Source organism: Panthera onca, chromosome X (genome assembly GCF_046562875.1).
Source record: "Panthera onca isolate mPanOnc1 chromosome X, mPanOnc1 haplotype 2, whole genome shotgun sequence".
In the NCBI taxonomy this organism is placed as follows: domain Eukaryota; kingdom Metazoa; phylum Chordata; class Mammalia; order Carnivora; family Felidae; genus Panthera; species Panthera onca.
The window spans coordinates 116,414,077-116,434,835 of record NC_138357.1 but is presented as its reverse complement, the minus strand read 5'-3'; the positions used below and the strand labels follow the sequence as shown (position 1 = coordinate 116,434,835).

The 20,759-nt window shown below is 42.4% G+C and overlaps 1 protein-coding gene and 1 pseudogene across 6 annotated transcripts in view; one reads left to right on the top strand and one right to left on the bottom strand.

The window, feature by feature from the left end:
- Positions 1-20,759, top strand: part of REPS2 (RALBP1 associated Eps domain containing 2) — a 216,758-nt gene that overhangs the window by 70,988 nt on the left and 125,011 nt on the right. For 5 of the 6 annotated variants that reach the window (XR_014136652.1, XM_081792503.1, XM_081792500.1 and 2 more), the window contains exons 4-5: positions 680-806; positions 6,877-6,974. Coding sequence is in view for 5 of the 6 variants with exons in the window: in XM_081792503.1 (XP_081648629.1) it covers positions 680-806; positions 6,877-6,974 (225 nt within the window). In the remaining variant the exon portion in view is untranslated. The remainder of the gene's footprint in view (positions 1-679; positions 807-6,876; positions 6,975-20,759) is intronic. The other variant, XM_081792502.1, reaches the window with a different exon arrangement.
- On the bottom strand, positions 9,363-9,626 carry LOC145714067 (ATP synthase F(0) complex subunit f, mitochondrial pseudogene; annotated as a pseudogene).

Here is a 20,759-nt window from a genome sequence, read left to right as displayed (position 1 = left end):
TTATTGGTAGCATTGAAAAGGAGGAAATACAGTAGCAGAGTAAGGTTGTTTGCTTTGCCAGACTCTTACATAAAATTCACATTTTAACTGAGATTTGAACTGTAGCTTATTAAGCCTCCATCCTCCTGTTTAGGAGTGGTTTGCCCATGATGAATTGTTTCATTATCCCCTAGTGTGAAAAAGAAAAAGCTGGCATTTTACTCTGGTACAGTAAGCCCCAGCAACATTTAGCATTAAGCATTTTAAGTGTGTATTTTTAATACCCACATTTGCTGGAAGACTTGGTAAGTGTAAATCCAGGAAATAGGAGCCTTTATTATAAACACATGAAAATTGAATTTATCCACGAAGAGATCACATTTGGGGAGTGTGAATGCTATTTCATGTGATCATTGTTTTCCATTTTCCAAAGGAAAATACTAGTGGAATAACGGAAAGCATTTCATGCTAGTTTTAGTAATTTAGGTAACTGAGTGCTGGCGAGACTTTGTTCTCTGGGAGACTTGAATCCTCAGACACTGCGTTTTAACCAAACCGTGTTTTTGAGAAAACATTTCCTCCCATTTGTGAAATCAGCCGTCTCACCGGCGGTAGAGTTGCATTATACTTCGTAACTGCCGTTCAAAGCACCAGGCTTCTCAAGTGACTGCCTCTGAACTCTGCTCTGGTTCCTTTGAAGCAGGAAACACAGTCTCCCACGATGTCACCCCTCGCCTCCCCTCCTTCTTCCCCGCCTCATTACCAGAGGGTGCCCTTGAGCCATGCCTACGGCAAACTGCGGAGCAACACGGAGCAGATGCATCCAGGTAAGAGGCGATCTTGTCCAGCTGTCCCAGACAGTGTCCTAGAGACTCCTTAATCTATCAGGCAGCAACGCCACCAGCTGCTGAATCTCCTGACTTAATTACCTCTGTCTTTGGAAACATGGCTCAATTTAATTTTGTACTCTCAAGCAAGGCTTTCTAAAAAAATAAAATGAAATGTATTCTTGTGGTGCCTTGTGTCCTATCTGAAACAAACCAGTTTCGACTTGTAATTGATTTAGATGATTTAATCCTTCGTATATAGATTTCATTACCTGGGAACATCGCATGTCGAAGGTTTATATTGTCCTGGAATTGTTCCTTTCAGCAGACATTCCAAACATGTTTATATAACAACGGCTTTTCTGAAACTACTTAAAAATATAACTCTGCAAAAGCAAAAGAGTTGATTCAACCTTTAAAGACAGATCACATAAATGAAAATATCTCGCTCTTGCGGTTGAGAAGAATAAGGGAAATGGTAGGGGAAGCATTTTGCTGAGAGCATGTGGCGTGCCCAGTTGTGGGGTCGCCTGCTTGCTCACACTTAACGCCGTGCTGGCCGCGTTAGCTGTAAGGTACGTTAGTTGTTCCGAGTTGGCTGCCTAGCCTGCAGTGCTTAAGGCTGCGTGCACTCACGGCAGTGCCTTGTCCTCCTGGGGCTCTGGCTCGTAGTTTAAGATAGGACCAATTAAAGGTATTCTAGAATCGGTTATTCATCACCCTCCTCTTGTATTTTGTGGGCTGTGTTTGAAAATGACCCAGTTTCTGCAGGGTTTTGCTGCGTTGAAAATAGCGGTGAGTTCTAGAGGGACACAGATAAAAATGTGTGCTAGGCTATAGAGAGGCTGTAATATTGCAGAGAGGAGCCGGTGTGGCATAATGAAAAAATTTTTTGATGGGAATCAGAAGGTGTGGGTTTATGTGACTAGCTATGTGACCTTGGGCAAGACACTGAACTGCCCTGAACCGTGATTTCTTCTCCTCTTTTAAAATGGGGTAACACTATTCTATTGGGGTGTTGTGAGGATTAGCGAAAACACAAAGTCTGATTGGAAATTAAGTCCTATGCAAATGCAAGATGATGCTGTTCAGGGATAGTAACAAAAAATCACTCTCCTTAAACTCGAATGTCCCATTGGGGTCTGAAACAAAATAGGGTTGAGAATTCTTCACTTTGCTTTTAGCCTCTCCTGCCTGATTTCCCTAGTTTTAGAAGCGGAGCTCTTTTTTTGATTCTTAATGTTTTTTGGGCTTGGACATTGGAGTTTTATGCCCAGCGTGGTGCCTGTTTTTTGGTTTTTAATTCACACATGAGTCATTTTTTGTTCTACTGAGTCAGCCTATTACCAGGTTCTTTGTTATATCTATATCTATAATCTATATCTATCTATCTATCTATCTATCTATCTATATCTATTTGGCTATTCCTTTAAAAACTTGTCTGTATTCACTGTCTCTACTTCTTGCCCCATTCTTTCCTCATTCCAATTGGGCTTCCATTCCCCCCATTGGCAAGGAAACAACCTGCTTCTCTCCGTCTTCCTTGACTCTTAGCAGCCTATGTCAAGGTTGTCCATGCCTTCATTCTTACTTATTTTTTCTAAATGATAAAATGCACATATTTAAAAATCTCCCAAGTTGAGTTTTGACAAATGGCTGCATCCATGTAGCCACCACTTTGATCAAGAATAGAACATTTCCGGGGCGCCTGGGTGGCTCAGTCAGTTGAGCGTCCCGACTCTTGATTTTGGCTCAGGTCATGATCCCAGGGTCTTGGGACTGAGCCCCACATTGGGTCCTGTGCTGAGTGTGGAGGCTGCTTAAGATTTTCTGTCTCCCTCCGACCCTCTCCCTGACTTCTGTGTGCACTTTCTCTAACAAACAAACAAACAAACAAACAAACATTTCAATCACCCTACAGATGCCCCTTTCCAGTCACTCCCTGGCCTCCAATGTGAGGACTGTTTTGATTTTTATCACCTTAGATTAGTTTTGCCTCTTTTAGAACTTAATATAAATGGAATCATATTGAACAACTCCTCTTATGTGTCTGCTGTCTTTCCCTTGGCATTAGTGGTTGAGGTTCATCCTTATTGTTGTGTGTCTCAGTTTGCTTCTTTTTATTACTCAGTTGTGTTTCATTGTGTGAATGTACCACAATTTGATGATCCATTCTCCTGTTGATGGACATTTGGTTTGTTTCCAGTGTTTGGCTGTCATGAGTAAGGATACAACGAACATTTGTTTGTGAATCTTTTTGTGACATGTATTGTCATTTCCCTGGCACCTAGGAGTAGAATTTCTGTACCTTAGGGAAGGGGTGTAAGAAACTGCCAAAGAGTTTTACAGAGTGGCTGTATATACCCACTGGCGATGTATGAGAGTTCAGTGTTCCTTGCCAGCATTTGGTACTCTCAGTGGTTTCCTTTTCTTCAGTGTTTTTTAACTGTAGACATTATATCAGATATGAAGACATTTCCTTGTGGTCACTCTTTTATTCTTGGAACATTGTTTTCTAAGTTACCCCTTGCTGGTTTTTCTCCTATATCATGAACCTTAAACTTGACGAGCTACCATTTCAGAGGGTTCTTCTTTGCACAGCACACCCATAGAGAGGAGTCTGAGTGAACAGTCAGTTGCCTGTTTCTCAAAGAGTTTGAGTTTTTTGGCTCTAGCCATTGATTAGGAGTCTGTTAGGTCCCTGTAGTTGTGAACAAGGTCATTCAGAAATAAAACATTTACAGGTACTACCATTTAGACTTCTCCATCTGTCTAAGTCAAAGGAAGGGAGAGTTTTTCTATCTGCAACTTGGTTCAATCTTGTGATTTTTGCTTCTAATTGATAATATTCACTTCACAGCTTGTTCACTCCTATTTGTATAATGTCTGTAGATTCTCCCCCAGAGGATTTTCTTGGCCTGTTTGCTTCCTTTTCTGTCCTATATCCTCAGGTCAGGAAGTAAGAGAATCCCACATGTCTTCGTTCTCTTTCTTCCCATGTTTTCAGAACTCAGTTTTTCTTAAGGCCTTCACGCTCTTTTCCATCTGTTTTTTTTAACTCTCTGTTGTCTTCACCATGTCATCAACCCATCTGACAAACCAAGGATTCCCTTTCCTGTTTCTGTACTCTGTTTTCCTTTTGATCTACATAGTGGCATATCTAAAACCTGTTAAATCGCAGTGACTCTGGTGCCCAGCATTCTAGAATTATTCTTAATTTATGCCTTTTCAGAAAGGAGTTTTGCCGGTGGAATAATTTTCTAGGAATACATTTTTCTGGGGTCATTTCCCTGTCTAAGATTCTGCCATGATTCCTGGCTAGTGGGGAATGTTTGTGAGTATGTTTTAAATCAGACTGAGTGTCTCCAGACCAGTCTGATTCAGAGCCCCTCTTCAACTTCTCTCCTGGCTCCTGCTATTCTAACCTCTGCTGGATGTAGCTGTAGCTCATGTCCCGTGGGTGAGACTTGTGTGCCAGGCATCGTGCAGAGATCTTGATGTGTGTTATTTTCTTCTTAGCACAACCCTTGGAGGCAGATGCTGCTACCCATATTTAAAAACCGTTGAAATCACAGTAATACAACCATATAGTTAAAAAATATTTAAATGCCTGTAGTGAAAACAACTTTTCTCCTTCCCACTCAACTTATTTCTGATCTCCAGAGGCAACTATTGCAAATCTTACCTGTTTCTTCTGATACCTAATGTCTTATCTCTGTATCAAGATATCCGTTCTGCCTTTTCTTACACATCTTATTCTGATGTATTGATTCTAGGAATGTACTCTCTGAAGAGCATGGGCTGTGATGTCTGTCTCCTGGGTCTAAAGGTAGACTTGGTGGGCCTGCATTTCTAGCCTGTGTGACTATGGGTATTTCGCTTTTCTGAGTTTCGGTTTTTCTTATCTGTAAAGTGGAAGAACGTCTGCCTCAGAGGTTTGCCCTGTGGATCAAATGAGGAGTGTTATATAAACCTCTGTGCCTAACACGGGTCCTGGCACATTGTAGGTGCTCAACTGTTGCCTAGTATTTTCTTTGTATTTTTAGGATCTGGTACCTGTTTGGTTTTTGATGCCCTTAAGTGTTCTTGAAATTCACCTTCTGGATATCATTCATTGGGTTGATGGCAGATGTAGAGTCTTTACTGTGCATTTGCTAGTGATCCCTGTTCTGGTTTGACACTGAATCTCAGAGTGATGAAATCTTTAGGGTTCTTCCCTTTGGAGAAAGATGATAACTTCTAGTTCTTATGAAACCTCTTGTAAGGGGATCTGAGAATTATTTCTTTTGCATTGAGTTGCATTTGCCAGGTTTTATTTGGGAGGAAGGAGAGTAGAGGCAGTAAGTAACTCTTTCTGAGTTGAGATCCACCTGAGGATGGGACGAGAGTCAGACTGATGATGGTCTGATGATCAGTTCTGATACTGACAGAGCTGATCGAAGCACATGTTTTAGATTTGTGACCACATGGGCTTCGTACACTCACCTCTCCAGTCACGGGCAGGCACGGCCATCCTAGTCTTCCCATAGGAGTAGGAAGAGAAGATCTGCCGTTGAGGCCAGGCCTTTCCAAAAATGATGCCCCATGTGGCTGAGTCTTTGTTCAAGCCTTACTGATGAGATATGTCCATCTCTTCCAAGGGAAGGCCCTTGTAGGTGAGGGGCTGGAGCCACGGGCCAGGTGGCCTCCTCGCATATGTGCTCCTCCTGTGTAGTAGAAGCTCCCTTCCTCTGAGGGGAATTAGAGGCACGGAGGGTCAGCTGCCCAGGGGAAGCTCATGACCGCTAGTACCCCAACCATGGTGCAGTTTACTGTGTTCAAACCTTCTGGCGTTAATAGTTATATTCAGTGTTCTGTCAAAATGGAGTGATCTTAAAAATCCTTCTTCGAAGGACACCTGCCTACCGGCTGAGACTTCTTTTTTAACATTTGGATTATGTATTCCTGGGTTTGTGTCTTTTGCAGTTTTTTTATATTCTTATTTATTCTTAGCAGGGTCTGAAAATCTACTTAATACTTTGCCAGGTAATGATTTTTGATGTTTTAATGTATTTTAACTGTGTTATAATGTTGTGTTCCAGTCCCTTGGAGGAAATATAAAAAGCAGATGTGAGCCCAAGAGTGGTTTGCTGTTCCTGATGTACTGTTCTTACACCCCCTTTATTTTCAGGTGATCAGAGTCTGCCCTGGGTGGTGCTGTGACAGGCTGCCCCGCACCCTCTACCGGACCTTATTTATAAGGAAGCTAGAGGAAGCGAGCATTTTACTTCTTGATATACTTCCAAAAACTCAAATTGTCAACCAGAAATGTTAATCAAAAATGGCTTCATCTTGGGTGATGAGTTCTCTTTTCTGTTGGAGCTGAATACTACCTGGTTATGTTTAACTGTTTTCCTACCATATTGGCAGTCATTATAAAATATTTGGGAAATAAAGTGAAAAAGGCTTTTGTTTTTGTGGCTTAAAAACTTTTCTTAAAGTCACCAAAATTATTTTTAGTTTGGTTACTGAAAGATAAAATAATAAATATAAAATACATTTATTCCTTTTTGTATTTTTCTCTACTTGATTTTACATCCTTTCCAATAAGGAAAAGAAGACTCTGCCATTTATTTTTGAAAAATAAATAGTAACATTGATTCTTAGTGTTCAAAATGCAAACTTATTTTCTTGTTTCTTTGGAAGATGGATGATGAATGCAAGACTTTTAAACCGGCAGGTGTATATAGAATTTACCAGATACTTAGAATTTGAGCATTTATAATATGGCACTTCTCTGACTATTGTTATTGCTTTCTATTCCAATTTAGGTTCTTACCATTACACCCTTCAGATTTATTCCTAATCTCAACATGATGCAAATCTTTTCCTGTCTTTTTATGAATCAGTTAAATGGCTTTCGATTGCACCCAGGTTTGTTTGTACAAGGTGGCCCTATGTACATAAACTCTAATTCCTTTGCTGATTCTTCCCTGAAGAACAGACAGTCTCAGTTTGAGTGTGACATCATAATTTTTGGGTGGAATCTTTTTGTGCTGTGCTGTGCTGACTTTTCCTCCTGCTTTTTCAGCTCCTTATGAAGCTAGACAGCCCCTTGTCCAGCCTGAAGGACCCTCATCGGGGGCCCCAGGAACCAAACCCCCTCGCCATCAGGCTTCCCTTATTCGGGTAAGTGATGTGGGGTTGTTCCAGTGGCAGACTTTGGGGACATGGCTTTTTGATGGGCTGCCTTTTTTTTTTTTTTTCTGTAAGGAAGATATAAAACTGCCCCCTTGGGCAAATATTGGACTTCTTGTTCTGTTGCTTGTATATTTTCATTAATCTTTTTTTTTTTTTAAAGTAAGCTCTACCCCCAACGTGGGGCTTGAGCTCACGACTCCAAGATCAAGAGTCACCTGCTTTACTGACCGGGCCAGCCAGGGACCCCTATTTTCCTAGATCTTTTTTGTAACGTGTGTTTCTACACTTTCTTGGTGTCTCTAGACGAATCCAAGCTGGTTCTTGGTCTTTTGTATGTCAAAATGCCCTTCCACCTGTATCTACTTAGTCTTTAGGCACCTCCCTCAGGAGTACGTTTTTCCCCCCCAAAACAGCCTTTCTTATTTTTGCCTTATTCTTTATTATTATTCATTTGGTGCATACTTAGCCGTTGCCCTTTGTTTTGTGCCTCCAATTACATTGCAGGCTTTTGGAAGGCAGGGGTAGTTCTTAGGCATTCTGTCTCAGTGCCTAGTCCATGCCTTTTGGAGAACAGTTATTTGATGTGTGGCAGCAACTACTGTTTCTTATATGTAATAGATAGCAGTATTCTGACAGAAACACAAGTGATGTCTCCGTTTCTCCTGGCTTAGAAAATTTCAGCTTCCCTTTCTCCAGTGTTTTCTTTTGGATAAAGAACTCATTTGTTTTTTTGTATCTGCAACTGTTATCTTGTGCAGTATCTCTGAGTCCTGTGCTGGGTAGGTCCTTTTCTCAAAAAAAGGGTGTGTGCATGTTGGTGTATGTGTCTGCATGAGAGGAATTACGAAAAAACTGGGTTTACTTTTGGGTGGTTTGTCAGTGTTCAACTTAGGAAGAAGGATTACTAAGGACCTTTGAAGGAAGATCATGGTGTTCACTGAATACCCTCTGGGAATGGGTACTCTGTTAGGCCTAGAACCATGTTATGGACAAAACTTTATCTTCTAAGGTGGTAGTCTTTGTACAAAGAACTTTCCTAAGGATAATAATTTAGCCATATGCTGTGTATTTATATTTAATGCTTCCTACAACTATAAGATCTAGGTACTGTTATATCTATTAGTGTGGGTGAGTTAACTGTGCCTGAGAGAGGTTAGGTAATGGGTCTAAAGTTTTATTCATAGCCAGTAAGTGGAAGAACCAGAATTTGAAACCAGGCCTTGACCCAGTGTCAAAATCTATGCTTAAAATACTTTACATTAGAGTTCCATACTATAGGGAGGCTATGTTCCGAACTTGCTACATAAATAAGCATTGGGTGTAGTAAGAACTATGCTTGAAAATCCCTTACTGGTACCATGTTGGAGGGCTAACATGCCATTCTCTCCTATGTCCAGAAGACCTCACTTTCACCTCCAAGCTGGAACAAAGAGCTGTTTCTTTAGCTGGGCCCCAGATGCAGTAGTTGGTTGTGTTTAGAGGTCCTGTGGTACAACAATATGTGTCTTTAAATATAAGAATCACATCTGCTGTGGAATGATGGTTTACAATAAGAAAGGCATTGGAGGGACTGGGATTCATCTAAAAGGTTCTACAGGATGTGCTGTGCATGTCTGTGTGGAGTTTATCCTAGTGCTGTGGAGTCCTAATCCTGAACTGTTAGAATGATGCTCACACAAGCAGGAAATCATGGCCTTTGCAGTGGTCAGATAGGGATCACGAGTTCCTTTCTACCTAGTCGCCTGGCAGGGAGGATGCCATGTGTTCTTATTTGGATTGGTGTCCTGTGACTTCTAATCTCTGGGTCCACGTTTCCTGCTAATAGACATGCTTCTTCGTTCAACTGATGTTTACTATATACCTATGGAGGTGGAACAGTCCCAGTCCCTGCCCTCATAGAGCTTCTAGGCAGTTGGAGGAGGTGGTCAATAATCAGACCATTGCAAAGTAAATAAGTCATTATAATATGTGTTGTGAATGGAAATTACACTGCTTTGAGGCTGAAAAACAGTGTGGGGGTGCAGTTATGTCCTACCCTTAGCAGGTAGGGGGCAATCAAGGAAGGCTTTTAGTGGGAAGCCACATTTGAGTTGAAATGGGAAGGATTTGTAGGTGTTAACCAGGTCAGGGGATGAGAATGGGGGAGTAGGCAAGAATATAGAGGGAACTGCGTGTACAACATTCTTTGCTAGTGCTTAGCATTTTATCCACATCCCCTTCAGTGCTCACAGCTGCCTTATGAGGTGATTCCTGTTATCCCATTTTTTCCCATGTACCAGTCCTCTTTAATTCTCAATTAGAGTATGAAAGGAGTCAAGGGTACCAGGCAAAGGCCATGGTCAGGAATGCAGAATGTGCCTCGACACTGGGCCCTCTTCAGTGGTACTTGCTTAGCTGCTCATGTTGGAGTTCCTTGTAACAGTGACAGTAGTTGAAAAGCACATAAGCTGCCAGCACCATAGAAATCCCAGCGATGGCCCCTTTCTTCACATTGACATACTTGTAACACTGGTAGTAATCTCTTGAAACGCTCCAGCAGTGCCTTCAGGGGGTGAAATCCTGCATCAGTATCCAGCTTGGCAGCTCTCCTAAGTTGACATCCATGAGCTGCTTCTCCTTCACTGGTATGGATGACGCCATCCTGGAGTCTTGGGTGTCTGCTATGTCATCCCATGTTTCCGATGCTAAAACCTGAGATTTAAAGACCTTACGTAATCTGCCCAAAGTCACAGTTAGGAAGTGATAGGGTTGGAGTTCAAACACAGAACGTGATTTCTTAGTCTGGCTCAGGAACCAGATGGATAGTAATATCATCTGGTAAGCTAAGAAGCCCTGGATGAAAAACTGGCCTTGAGAGTTCTGGGGAAAGATCATGAGCTCAGTGTTAGATGCTGGGATTTGAGCTTTTGAGAGAGTCAAGAGGAGGTGTCAAAGAGATGGTAGGAGATAATGGCTCTGGAGCTTTGAGGAGAGCCAGGGCTGAACAACAGTATTTGCCAGTAGTTGGCCATTAGAAGGACTTAAGGTATCGTCTGGAAGAAACCAGATGGGTTCTTGTGCAGGACTGGCCAAACTCTGTGTGACTTTGGGTAAGTTCCTTCTCTTTTCTATAACATGAATGACTTGGAATGGATTTAACAGTCCATTGTAATAATCTGCGACAGTCTGACTCTCTTAATGTTTGTTTGGCATCAGTGGAAGCCCCGCCCCTGCCCCACCCCCTCCTGTTTGAAGCATTGCCTTCTGTTTAAGATGAGAACAAGGGGCCTTCCTCCAGACAGCACAGTTTGTGGTTTTCATGGCTGATGTGTTTTTGTTGCTTTTGTTCCTAGGTTTCTTCCTCATGGCTGTCAACTTAGTTTGGCTAGACTCTACGTCCCAGAAAGAAAATTGCCAACCTGAATTAGTCTTGTTGATGAGGGGATCTGAAGAGAAGGGTTTTGGTGGTAGGGGATTAATATGGATTGGGCCTGGTGCCAGCTGAGACTGGGATAACTCATTCCCCTCACATTGCCATGTTAATGTGCTGATGGCAACCTTGCTTTCTTCTAGCTTCCTCTGTCGCCTTATATTCGAATCCTTCCTCATGATAGGATGGGAGGCGGCCTATGGGTACTGGGGGAGGTTTTTAGGGACTCTGGGCCAGTGCTGTTGCAGCTCATGAGCTTGGCATTTTAGAGATGCTTATGCCAAATTCAGCACCCAAATATTGGAATGAATAGTTTTTTTGCTTAGTACTTTATGAATTCGGGTTTTTTTTTTTTTTTTGTTCAGGGTGAGATGTTTTTCCCCTTGAAATTTCAGACTGAGCTTATTCTATATCTGTGGAGGGTTGACAGTGATTTGTAAAGAAATACTAAGTCTTCTTTCCTGATTCATCTATTATGTGTTTATAGGTCATTTTGTGGTTTACTTTTCGCAAAGTTTCCTAAGCAGCTAGACTATAGTCATTTGTAATTTGCTGGTGTAGGATTTAGAATTGCCCCTTTTGCTCCCACTGTACTCCACTGCGTCTGTTTTTGCCGTGGTTGCCAGAAACTGCTTTGGGTTAAGTTCTTGCTCCATTGACCCCTTGGCAGCTTTTGACATTAACCACTGTCTTGATATGCTCTCATTGTTTGGTGTCCATGATGCCATCTTCTCCTGGTTTTCTTCCTGCTTCTGTGACTACCTCTTACTAATCTTCTTTTTCCATTCTTCTTCTTCCACCGGCACCTCACATGTTGGTGATGCCTGGGTGCGCTTCTTACTCTGTTCCTCTTTAGCCGTATGGAAGCCTATGACCACATATCTCCATCTGCCAGACGTCTTCATTCAGATGTCCCACTGTCTTTCCCACAGAACCAGCTTTCACCCTTCCGTTCCTGTCTCCATCCATCTGTCAGCACAGGCCAGAATGTTGGTCGCTATCTTTGACTCATCTCTTGCCCTCCTGCCCACTTAGTTACCAGGTCCTGGCCATTTCACTTTCTAAATGCCTCTCTTACCTGTCCATTTCCCTGCACCTCCTTGGTTCAGGCCGTCCTCCTCTGTCACTGAATCTGTTCTGTCAGCCTGTAACTCTTTCTCCTTGCTTCCACTCTTGCCTCTTCAAATCCATTATGCTTACTGCATATAAAAATAGTCTTAAAAATACATATCTGATCACCCTACTCCCTTGGTTGAGACCTGCCCACTGCTCTCTGCATATCACCTACTTCTGAACATGGCCCTCAGGGTCCTGCTGTTCACACCTACTTGTTACCTTTTCAGTCACTGTAGTTCACTTCTCTCCCTCCACACCCTGGCCACAAGGGAGCTACTGTTGTTTCCCTAATAGCCAGTGTCCTTTGTGTGGGAACCTTACTCTTCGTCTTGTCTTTTGCCTTCTTTGTTTTCTCCTTTGCCTTCATTCATGTATACTTTTTTTTCCCATTGATAACATTAAGTTTGAGAATTTTCTAATATTTCTTGTACATGTGAAGTTTCCATTTTTTCATTCTTAAAAAATAGCTCATTACTCATCTCCTTTATCTGTGAAGCTCGGCCAGAGGGATGGGCCTTCAGTCTTTGTTGGTTTCACATTCCAGAGGCAGCTTTTCTTTTGTGTCATTCCAGGAATATTTTAGGCACACATAAATAAATATAGGTATTCATGTATATGTGTATTTGTATGTGTATATATTTACATATATATTAAATATATGCAATGTATTTTTACCTGACTTTGGGAATACAGGTTTGGTAGATCAAATATACTTCCAGGCAGATCTCACTAGAAAAAATTTTATCTTTTATTTTAAATCAAAACATATTCACTTTTTGCACCTAAATATGCATGCTGTAATATTTTATTCTCTTTTTGAAGGGGTGAATGTAACAGTCTTCTGGGGTAAATTCTCAATGCTCACATGTCTTTATTACTTCAAAGACAAAATAGTGATAGAATTTAGAGAACTTTATCACCCTGCCATTTCACTTGGAGGTTTTGGCTTTATTTGTGGTGGAAGTTTTCTAATGAGTAGGCAGACATTGTCAGACCTTGCTAAGCAGCCATCGTTTTAATCTAAAAGTCTGTGAGTTGAAAACGTTTATTGAACTTAGTTGTCTCCTTTACCCCCCTCATTCTCGCTCAATTTCAGTTTCTTGCCATGCCCTCCCCATCCTGCTATGGACTTAATTGTAGGTACTTAGGTCCAGAAGCAGATTCTCTCTGCTCCTCGCGTTTATTCGGAATGGTTGTAAGTGGAAAAGAAGTGTGTAAAGGATGCTGAAAGAAATGAACACCCCGAGGCTCTGTTGGAGCAGTGTTGGCAGAAGTCAGAAGACAATTGGTAGCCACTGCGAGTGAGTTGTTCACTGTAGGAGTTTGGATGAGAACAGGCAGAGCTAGACTTTCTGGGAGACTGTCCCTGCAGTGGGAGGACTTTCTGTGGTGTCAAGGGTATTTTATGGATGGTTGGGACTAGGACGCTGGGGGTGGGGGTGATGAGGAGTAGAGGCTGTGGCTGCAAGATTGGGATGGGATTGAATGAGGTGGCGTAGAGGCAAGTCACGAGCACGTCGGTGCTCTGAGTGTGAGAAGAAAGAAGCAGGTCAGCAAGTGGGCCTCACGCAGTACTGTCTCAGCCACTCTGGTTTTCTTACCTAGTGCTTGTCCCAGGGAAGTGGCCTACGTGACAGGTCGGGCCGTGGGGGGGCTCTTTCAGGGTCATTTGGCCTGGTGGGGGGTTGGTTTTTATGTTGTTTTGCTTTGTTTTAGTGGAGCCTGGGCCATTTTTTTTCCTTCCTTAACTTGGAATCTTCCCCCTCTCCCCTTATCTGATAGCTGTGACTCTGTCCCCTGCAAAGTGCCCCTGTGTGTACTTCAGCATAATGCCACTCCACGTTTAGTTCTTGCCGTTTTTTCTTCTCCACATCTTGCAGTCAAACCAGTGGGCTGACGAGCCACTGAAGAGAGCCACGCGGCTGTTCTCCCAAGTGGCTAGAGCTGAGCAGCCACCGACGATGCCCTCTTCCCTGGGCTGCGGCGAAAGCACGCTACGGTGCTACTTGCCTGTTTCAGGTTATACGGCAAACACCACACTGGTTTTGGTTTTGGTTTTGGTTTTGGTTTTGGTTTTGGTTTTGGTTTTGGTTTTGGTTTTGGTTTTGGTTTTGTTTTGGATCGTGGGTTGTGAGCTTTTAAATACCCTTGTTCTTCAGGGCAATTAAAAGTTAAAAAAAAATGTCAAAAATTAAAAAGATACAAAAGGGTGTAGAGTGAAAAGTGTCCCTCCCGTCCCCTCCACTGGCCATCCAGTTCCCTATCCCAGAGGCAGCGAATATGACAAATTTCTTTTGTATCATTCTAGGATGATTTTATGCATATGCAAGTGAATATAGGTGTTCTTATGTAATTATATATAACAGGTACAAAACATGGAGTTGCACCTTCTTGCATGTATGGTAGCATACAGTATACATCTGTTATGCACTTGCATGTTTTACTTAGTGATGAGCTTTAGTAGCATTCTATAGCAGTACATAAAGTACTCCTTTTTGGTTTTTTTAAATGCATAGTATTGTATAGTGTGCGTCTTCCATAAATCATTTATGGATCAGCTTATTTTTTTTTTAAATTAAAAAAAAATTTTATTCTTGAGAGAGAGAGAGTCAGAGCACGAATGGGGTAGGAGCAGAGAGAGAGGGAGACACAGAATCTGAAGCAGGCTCCAGGCTCCAAGCTGTCAGCACAGAGCACGATGTGGTGCTTAAACTCACAAACCATGAGATCATGACCGGAGCCAAAGGTGGACACTTAACTGACTGAGCCACGATCAGCTCCTTCTGATCAACATCTGGAGCTTGCAGTCAGACTTGCAATACATGTTTGCAATACATAGGGCCAGTTCTTAGAAATGGAATAATTGAGTGAAATGTCTACACATTTTTATTTTTTATAGAGATTTTCAAATTGGAGACTACCAATTCACACATTTACCACCAATATACAAAAATGTTTATTTTCCCATACCCATGCTAACACAATGTGCTAAAAATCTGATGCATCTTTGCCAGTCTGGTGAAAAATGGGTAAAAAATGAGATCTCACTGTACTTGTAATTAACATTTCTCTTTATTAGTGAAGTGGAGTATCTTACGTTTATGAGTCATTTGTGTTTCCTTTTCAGTGAATTGCTTCATATCGTATGCCCCTTTTTTGAGTTATCGGTGTGTTCTTTACTGGTTTGTCATTCCTACCAGTCTGAAACCAGAAGCTGGTGTCTTCCTTTGGGCGAGTGAGAGGCTGCAGTGTATGTGGAAAATTGCTTCTTGTGTGGTTGAGGGGAGGTCTGGGCACCGAAGGCCCTTGTAGGAGGTTGGGGACCCCAGCTTCTCTTGGTTCTGGAGCACCTTAGGCCCTCCAGCAACAGGAGTTTCTTGTTTATAATCTTTAGGGCAGAAAGTAGAATTACTTAGTTTATGGGTAAACATTAGGCTAGGAAAATCTTCTGTTGTTCGGGATGTTGAATGGTAATATATTGTGTGTGTGTTGACCTCTTGCCATTGCTAAATTGGCTAAATTCTCTTCCTCTGGCTGAAATAGGAGGGCTTGAGGGAAGAGAGGGAGGAGGAGGAAGAGGGTGGGAAAGAGTGTATGTGTGTTCGCCTTTCTGTATAACAGGAAGAACTGGTTTGATAAATTTTACAGGAATGTAAGTGCCTTATTCTTGACATCTTGTTTTATCAGACACATTCCACATTTGATTTCAAACCCTAGCTGGAGATTTGCCATGTCCCAAGGGGTGAAAAAGTTTGATGTGTTCTACTTCACTGAGTCTCCCTAGGACCCCCTAGACACCCGATTAGTCACTATTATCGCAAAGAGGTCCTGTTTTTCATCTCATCAAGCCTCCTTCCTTCTTATTTCCTTCACCCACTTCTAATTCTTTTTCAGATTTTCTAGGCCTTATTTTTTAAACCTTTAATTTCAATTGATACTGAAATTTACTTTTTTTAGCCTAAATTTTTTTTAGCTGTCTCTTATTATATTCTTTAGGTGCTCGCCATCTACCTATGCTTCTTAACAATTAAAGTGATAGTAGTTGCTCGGTTTCTTTGCTGGGAGGCACTTCTACATGAAAAATGTTTTGTGTTACAAGATAAGAATAGTAAAGAGATACTGGATCATTGAAAGAGGTGATTCCAGGGTATGAGAACAGGGCACGTGACATTGAAACTGAAGGATGTTTATGGGAAAAGGAAAATTCAGTAAATAGTAGGATTCATTGGGGTGCTGCCTTAAGGCCTTGCAGAAGCCATGCTTGGAGACAGGGTGGACAGAGGGTAAAAATGATAGACCTGGTATTTTAGCTTCCATATAGTGCTCAACAGGTCAGCTAGACTAGATGAAAGTAAATGAGCACATTTTATTTGTGGGGTCAGCATTGCTTTTCCCCGCAGATATGGGCATCATGGTATCCAGAACTTTCCTGGTAGTAGCTAGGGCCCACAATGATTTGGTAGACAGGAGCACCTCTGATTTACCCTCTCAGATGTAAACAACCAATTGAACTCGTGGTCCCAGATAGTAGCTTTTAAAGCTGGAAAGGAGAGGGGTGTTTGTTTCTGGTATATTCTCCAGGACCCCTTCGTCTCAGTTAGTATATACTAGGGTGTAAATACGGAAGGCTCATTTACAGTGGCACCATTTCCGCCCCGGGCCCTTTGCTATTCCCCCAATCTCAGGTGAGCAGCTGGTGTCGTCCCCCTAGTTGCCTATCTCAATGAGTGTCTCCACCAAACCGAGTGTTTATTTGGTCCTGAAGCCGTGCTGGCCCCTTCCCTTGTGTGTGTCATTCCAGTTCTCCCAACAGTCTTGCAAGGTAGACTACTTGCAAGATTATGTCCTGTACTCGTCCACTCAGTAATACTAAGTGGCTTATGTGGGTCAGGCACCATGCCAGGGGTACCCCGCAGACTACAAACATGGTCCCTGCTCTCAGGGGACTTGCAGTCAAGCAGGGCAGATGGATGTGAATCAAATGGTCCCGCCACTGCACGTATAATGGGCGTTGCCTAGAGGCAAGGGAGGACTTCCTGGCATGTGACGGAGAAATCCCACCTAGGGCTAGGAAGTGAGGGAAGGCTTCCCCAAAGAAGTGCTGCTTGAGCTGAGCTGTGAAGGGTGACAAGGAGGTAACCAGGCTAAGGGAGGATGGTGCCGGGAGGTGTGGAGAGGGGCTCCTGGCTGAGTGGGAAGCCTCTAGGCTAAGGTCGTGCGTTTCTTCCTTATGGACAGCAGAGTCTACTCTGGCTAGCTTAGGCAAATAGGGGTTTCTGATAAGGGAGTGGAAAGCCTACCAGATCTTTGGAAGGGCTGAAGATTCCGACTCTGTTCTGAGCATGCAGGAACAATTCCTCAAACTGCACAGCAGGACTGGATGGCTGGACGGCTGAGGGAGCTTTGCCTTTCTCACCGTCAGGAAGCTGCAGACCTGGGCAGTTGCTGCCATAGCTTTTAGCTGCAGCTCCACGCTGAGTCTGACCCAGGCCCGCCAAGTGAATGCTTTGTTCCCTGCCTGTTTGACCACGTGACTTGTTTTGAATTAGCCTTCCATGGGCATGTTTAGTGGAACCTAAGTCCCATCTGTAATTCTAACAGCAAAGGTATTTGGATAATGTACTTTTACCTAGCCAGTGTCTGCAGTGCATAGCTTTGCTAAGAGGAGATGGTGTGGGCATTGAGTGAGCCAGTCCACCGTGTATACAGCCCACCGAGGAGACACAGTCCAAGACCCGGAAGAAAGAAGGCCAGTGTGGCCAGAGCCTGGAGTGGGAGGGAGATGAGGCTGGTGGGTAGGCGGAGCCCTGTGAGCCATGCCACTATCTTTTAGGTGGGGAGCTGAAGGTTCAGAAATTAAGTGGCCCACGTCTCATGGTGAGTAAGTGACCATCCCAGATTTGAGCCCAAGTCTTTCTTCCTCCAGAATCTGCACTCTTTTTGCACCTCCAATCTGTAGCCTCATTGTCTAAAGCAGTCCTTGAATTGAGCCCTAGATCTTGGGACATCTGTTTCCCATCTGACCTCAGACTGCCTTGAGTATTAAGGGAGGACATAGTGGAGGAGGTAGGTGTCCTTGACCTAACTGGATTGGGCCTAACTGGACCTAACAAGGATTGGGCTGGGCACGTTAATGCACTGGTACTGAAGTCCGCAGCCTTGTCAAAGTGTCCTCTTACTGCTGATTTTTCACTTTCTCCTGGCCTTTTCCAGAGAGCAAAATCCCAAGGAAAAATGGCCTTCTGGAACAGCAGATCTTGGCTCCTGATGGAAGAATTGGAGACCGTGATTATTCATAAGCATTTCTTAGGTTAATCAAAAATAGTGTTAGTGCCACGTACTAAAATCACAGTGAAATAAATGATTGAATACCTGTATTGTATGGCTATCTACAGGATTCTTTCCTGATGTGAAAACATGCCAGATGCTTATAGGCATGTCAGAAATAAGACGGTGCTCTCTCTGTATAATTAATAGCTTATGGGCCAAAATCTACAACTAAACTAGATAATGGGAGGGACATGTAAGTATAGGATATTCATATCCCATGCTCAGATCCTCAGTCTGCAGAATTGCTGCATTGATTTTTGGCATTGCAGTGAGCGTGTTCCTTTATTTTATTTTTTTCCTCATGGTGAGTATACTCTTTAATTCCCATCACCTATTTCACCCACACCTATACCCACCTTCTCTCTGGTAACCATCAGTTAGTTCTCTATAGTTAAGACTCTGTTTCTTGGTTTGTCTTTATTTTTGTTTTCCTTTGCTTGTTTGTTTTGTTTCTTAAATTCCACATGTGAGCATGCCTGGGTGGCTCTGTTGGTCAAGTGTACAACTCTTGGTTTTAGCTCAGGTCATGATCTCACAGTTCATGGGTTCAAGACCTGCATCGGGCTCTACACTGTGTGAAGCCTGCTTGGGATTCTCTCTGTCCCTCCCCCGCTTGCACTCTCTTAAAATAAATAAACGTTAAAAAAAATCTAGAAATTCCACATATGAGTGAGATTACATGGTATTTGTTTTTCTCTGACTGACTTAATTTGTTTTGCATTATACTCTTTAGCTGTATCCATGTTGTTGTGGATGGCAAGATTTCATTCCTTTAAAAAAACTTTTTTTACGTTTATTCATTTTTGAGAGAGTGCAAGCAGGAGAGGGGCAGAGAGAGAGGAAGACAGAGAATCTGAAGCAGGCTCCAGGCTCTCAGCTGTCAGCACAGAGCCCAATGCAGGGCTTGAACCCACGAACCATGAGATCATGACCTGAGCTGAAGTTGGACGCTTAACTGACTGAGCCGCACAGGTGCCCCTCATTCCTTTTTATGGCTGAGCAATATTCCATTGTTTGCATACACACATATGTACACACACACATACACACACACACACACACACACACACACACACACACACCCCACATCTTTTCCCATTCACGTATCGATGGACACTCAGGCTGCTTTGATAATTTGGCTATTATCAGTAACACTGCGATAAACATAGGGATGCATGTATCATTTTGAATTAGTGTTTTTGTATTTTGGGGGGTAAATACCCAGTAGTGTGATTTCTTGGTTGTAGGGTAGTTCTATTTTTAATTTTTTTGAGGAACCTCCATACTGTTTTCCACAGTGACTGTGCTAGTTTGCATTCTCACCAATAGTGCAGGAGGGTTCCTTTTTTCTCCACATCCTCTCCAACTCTTGTTTTTTGTCTTCTTGATTTTAGTCATTCTGACAGGTGTGAGGTGATATCTCATTGTGGTTTTGATTTGTATTTCCCAGATGATGAGTGATGTTGAGCATCTTATCATGTGTCTGTTGGCCATCTGGATGTCTTCTTTGGAGAAATGTCTTTTCTATTCATGTCTTCTGCCCATTTTTTAATTGAGTTATTTGTTCTTTGGGTTTTGAGTTGTAGAAGTTCTTTATATATTTTGAACATTAACCCCTCATTGGATATATCATTTGCAAATATTTTCTCCCATTCTGTAGGTTGCCTTTTGGTTTTGTTGATGGTTTCCTTTGCTGTGCAGAAACTTTTTATTTTGATGTAGTCATGGTAGTTTACTTTTGCTTTTATTTCCCTTGCCTCAGGAGACCTGTCTAGAAAAATACTGTGGCTGCTGTCAGAGAAGTTACTGCCTGTGTTCTGTTCTAGGATTTTTGTGGTTTCAGGTCTCACGTTTTAAGTCTTGAATCCATTTTAGTTTGTTTTTGTGTATGGTGAAAGAAAATGGTTGAGTTCATTCTTTTGCATGTAGCTGTCCGGTTTTTTCAACACCATTTGTTGAGGAGACTGTCTGTCTTTTTCCCATTGTATATTCATTCCTCCTTTGTAAAAGACTAATTGACCATCTAATTACGGGTTTATTTCTGGATTTTCTATTCTATTCCATTGATCATTTGTCTATGTTTATGTTATTACCATACTGTTTTACTTATTCCTGCTTTGTAATATAACTTGAAGTCTGGAATTATGATACCTCCAGTTTTCTTTTTCGAGATTGCTTTGACTAGTCAGGGTCTTTGTGGCTCCATACAAATTTTAGGATTGTTTTTTTGTAGCTCTGCAGAAAATGCTGTTGGCATTTCGATAGGGATTGCATTAAATCTGTAGGTTGCTTTGGGTAGTATAGACATTTTAGCAGTATTTGTTCTTCCCATGAGCATGGAATATTTTTCCATTTTTTTGCATCATCTTGAATTTCTTTTGTCAGTGTTTTATATTTTTCAGAGTAGTGAGGTTGATTTTTAAAATGTTTATTATTTTTGAGAGAGAGTGAGTGAGTACTAGTGGGGGAGGGGCAGAGAGAGAGGGAGATAGGATCTGAAGCAGGCTCCACACTGACAGCAGGGAGCCCAATGTGGGGCTTGAACTCATGAACTGTGAGATCTTGACCTGAACTGAGGTTGGATGCTCAACCGACCGAGCCACCCAGCGCCCCCCGTAAGGGTGTTTCTTAAAAGGAAATGGTATGTTGTTACAGGATAGATGGATAAGACAGGGAGAGCCATAGGGCTTGCTGATTAAGAAAGAGTACAGACAACTTTGCTCATGTTCTGGCTTTACCATTTTAATATATATGTGTGATCTTGGTAAGTCACTTCCCTTCCCTAATCCTCAGTTTCCTGTTCTGCAATATGGAAATAACAGAATCCACTTCACAGGGTCTTGTGAAGATGAAAACAGGTCACATGTATTGGATGCTTATAATGCCTGGCACCTAATTAGCAAAGCACTATGTCTATG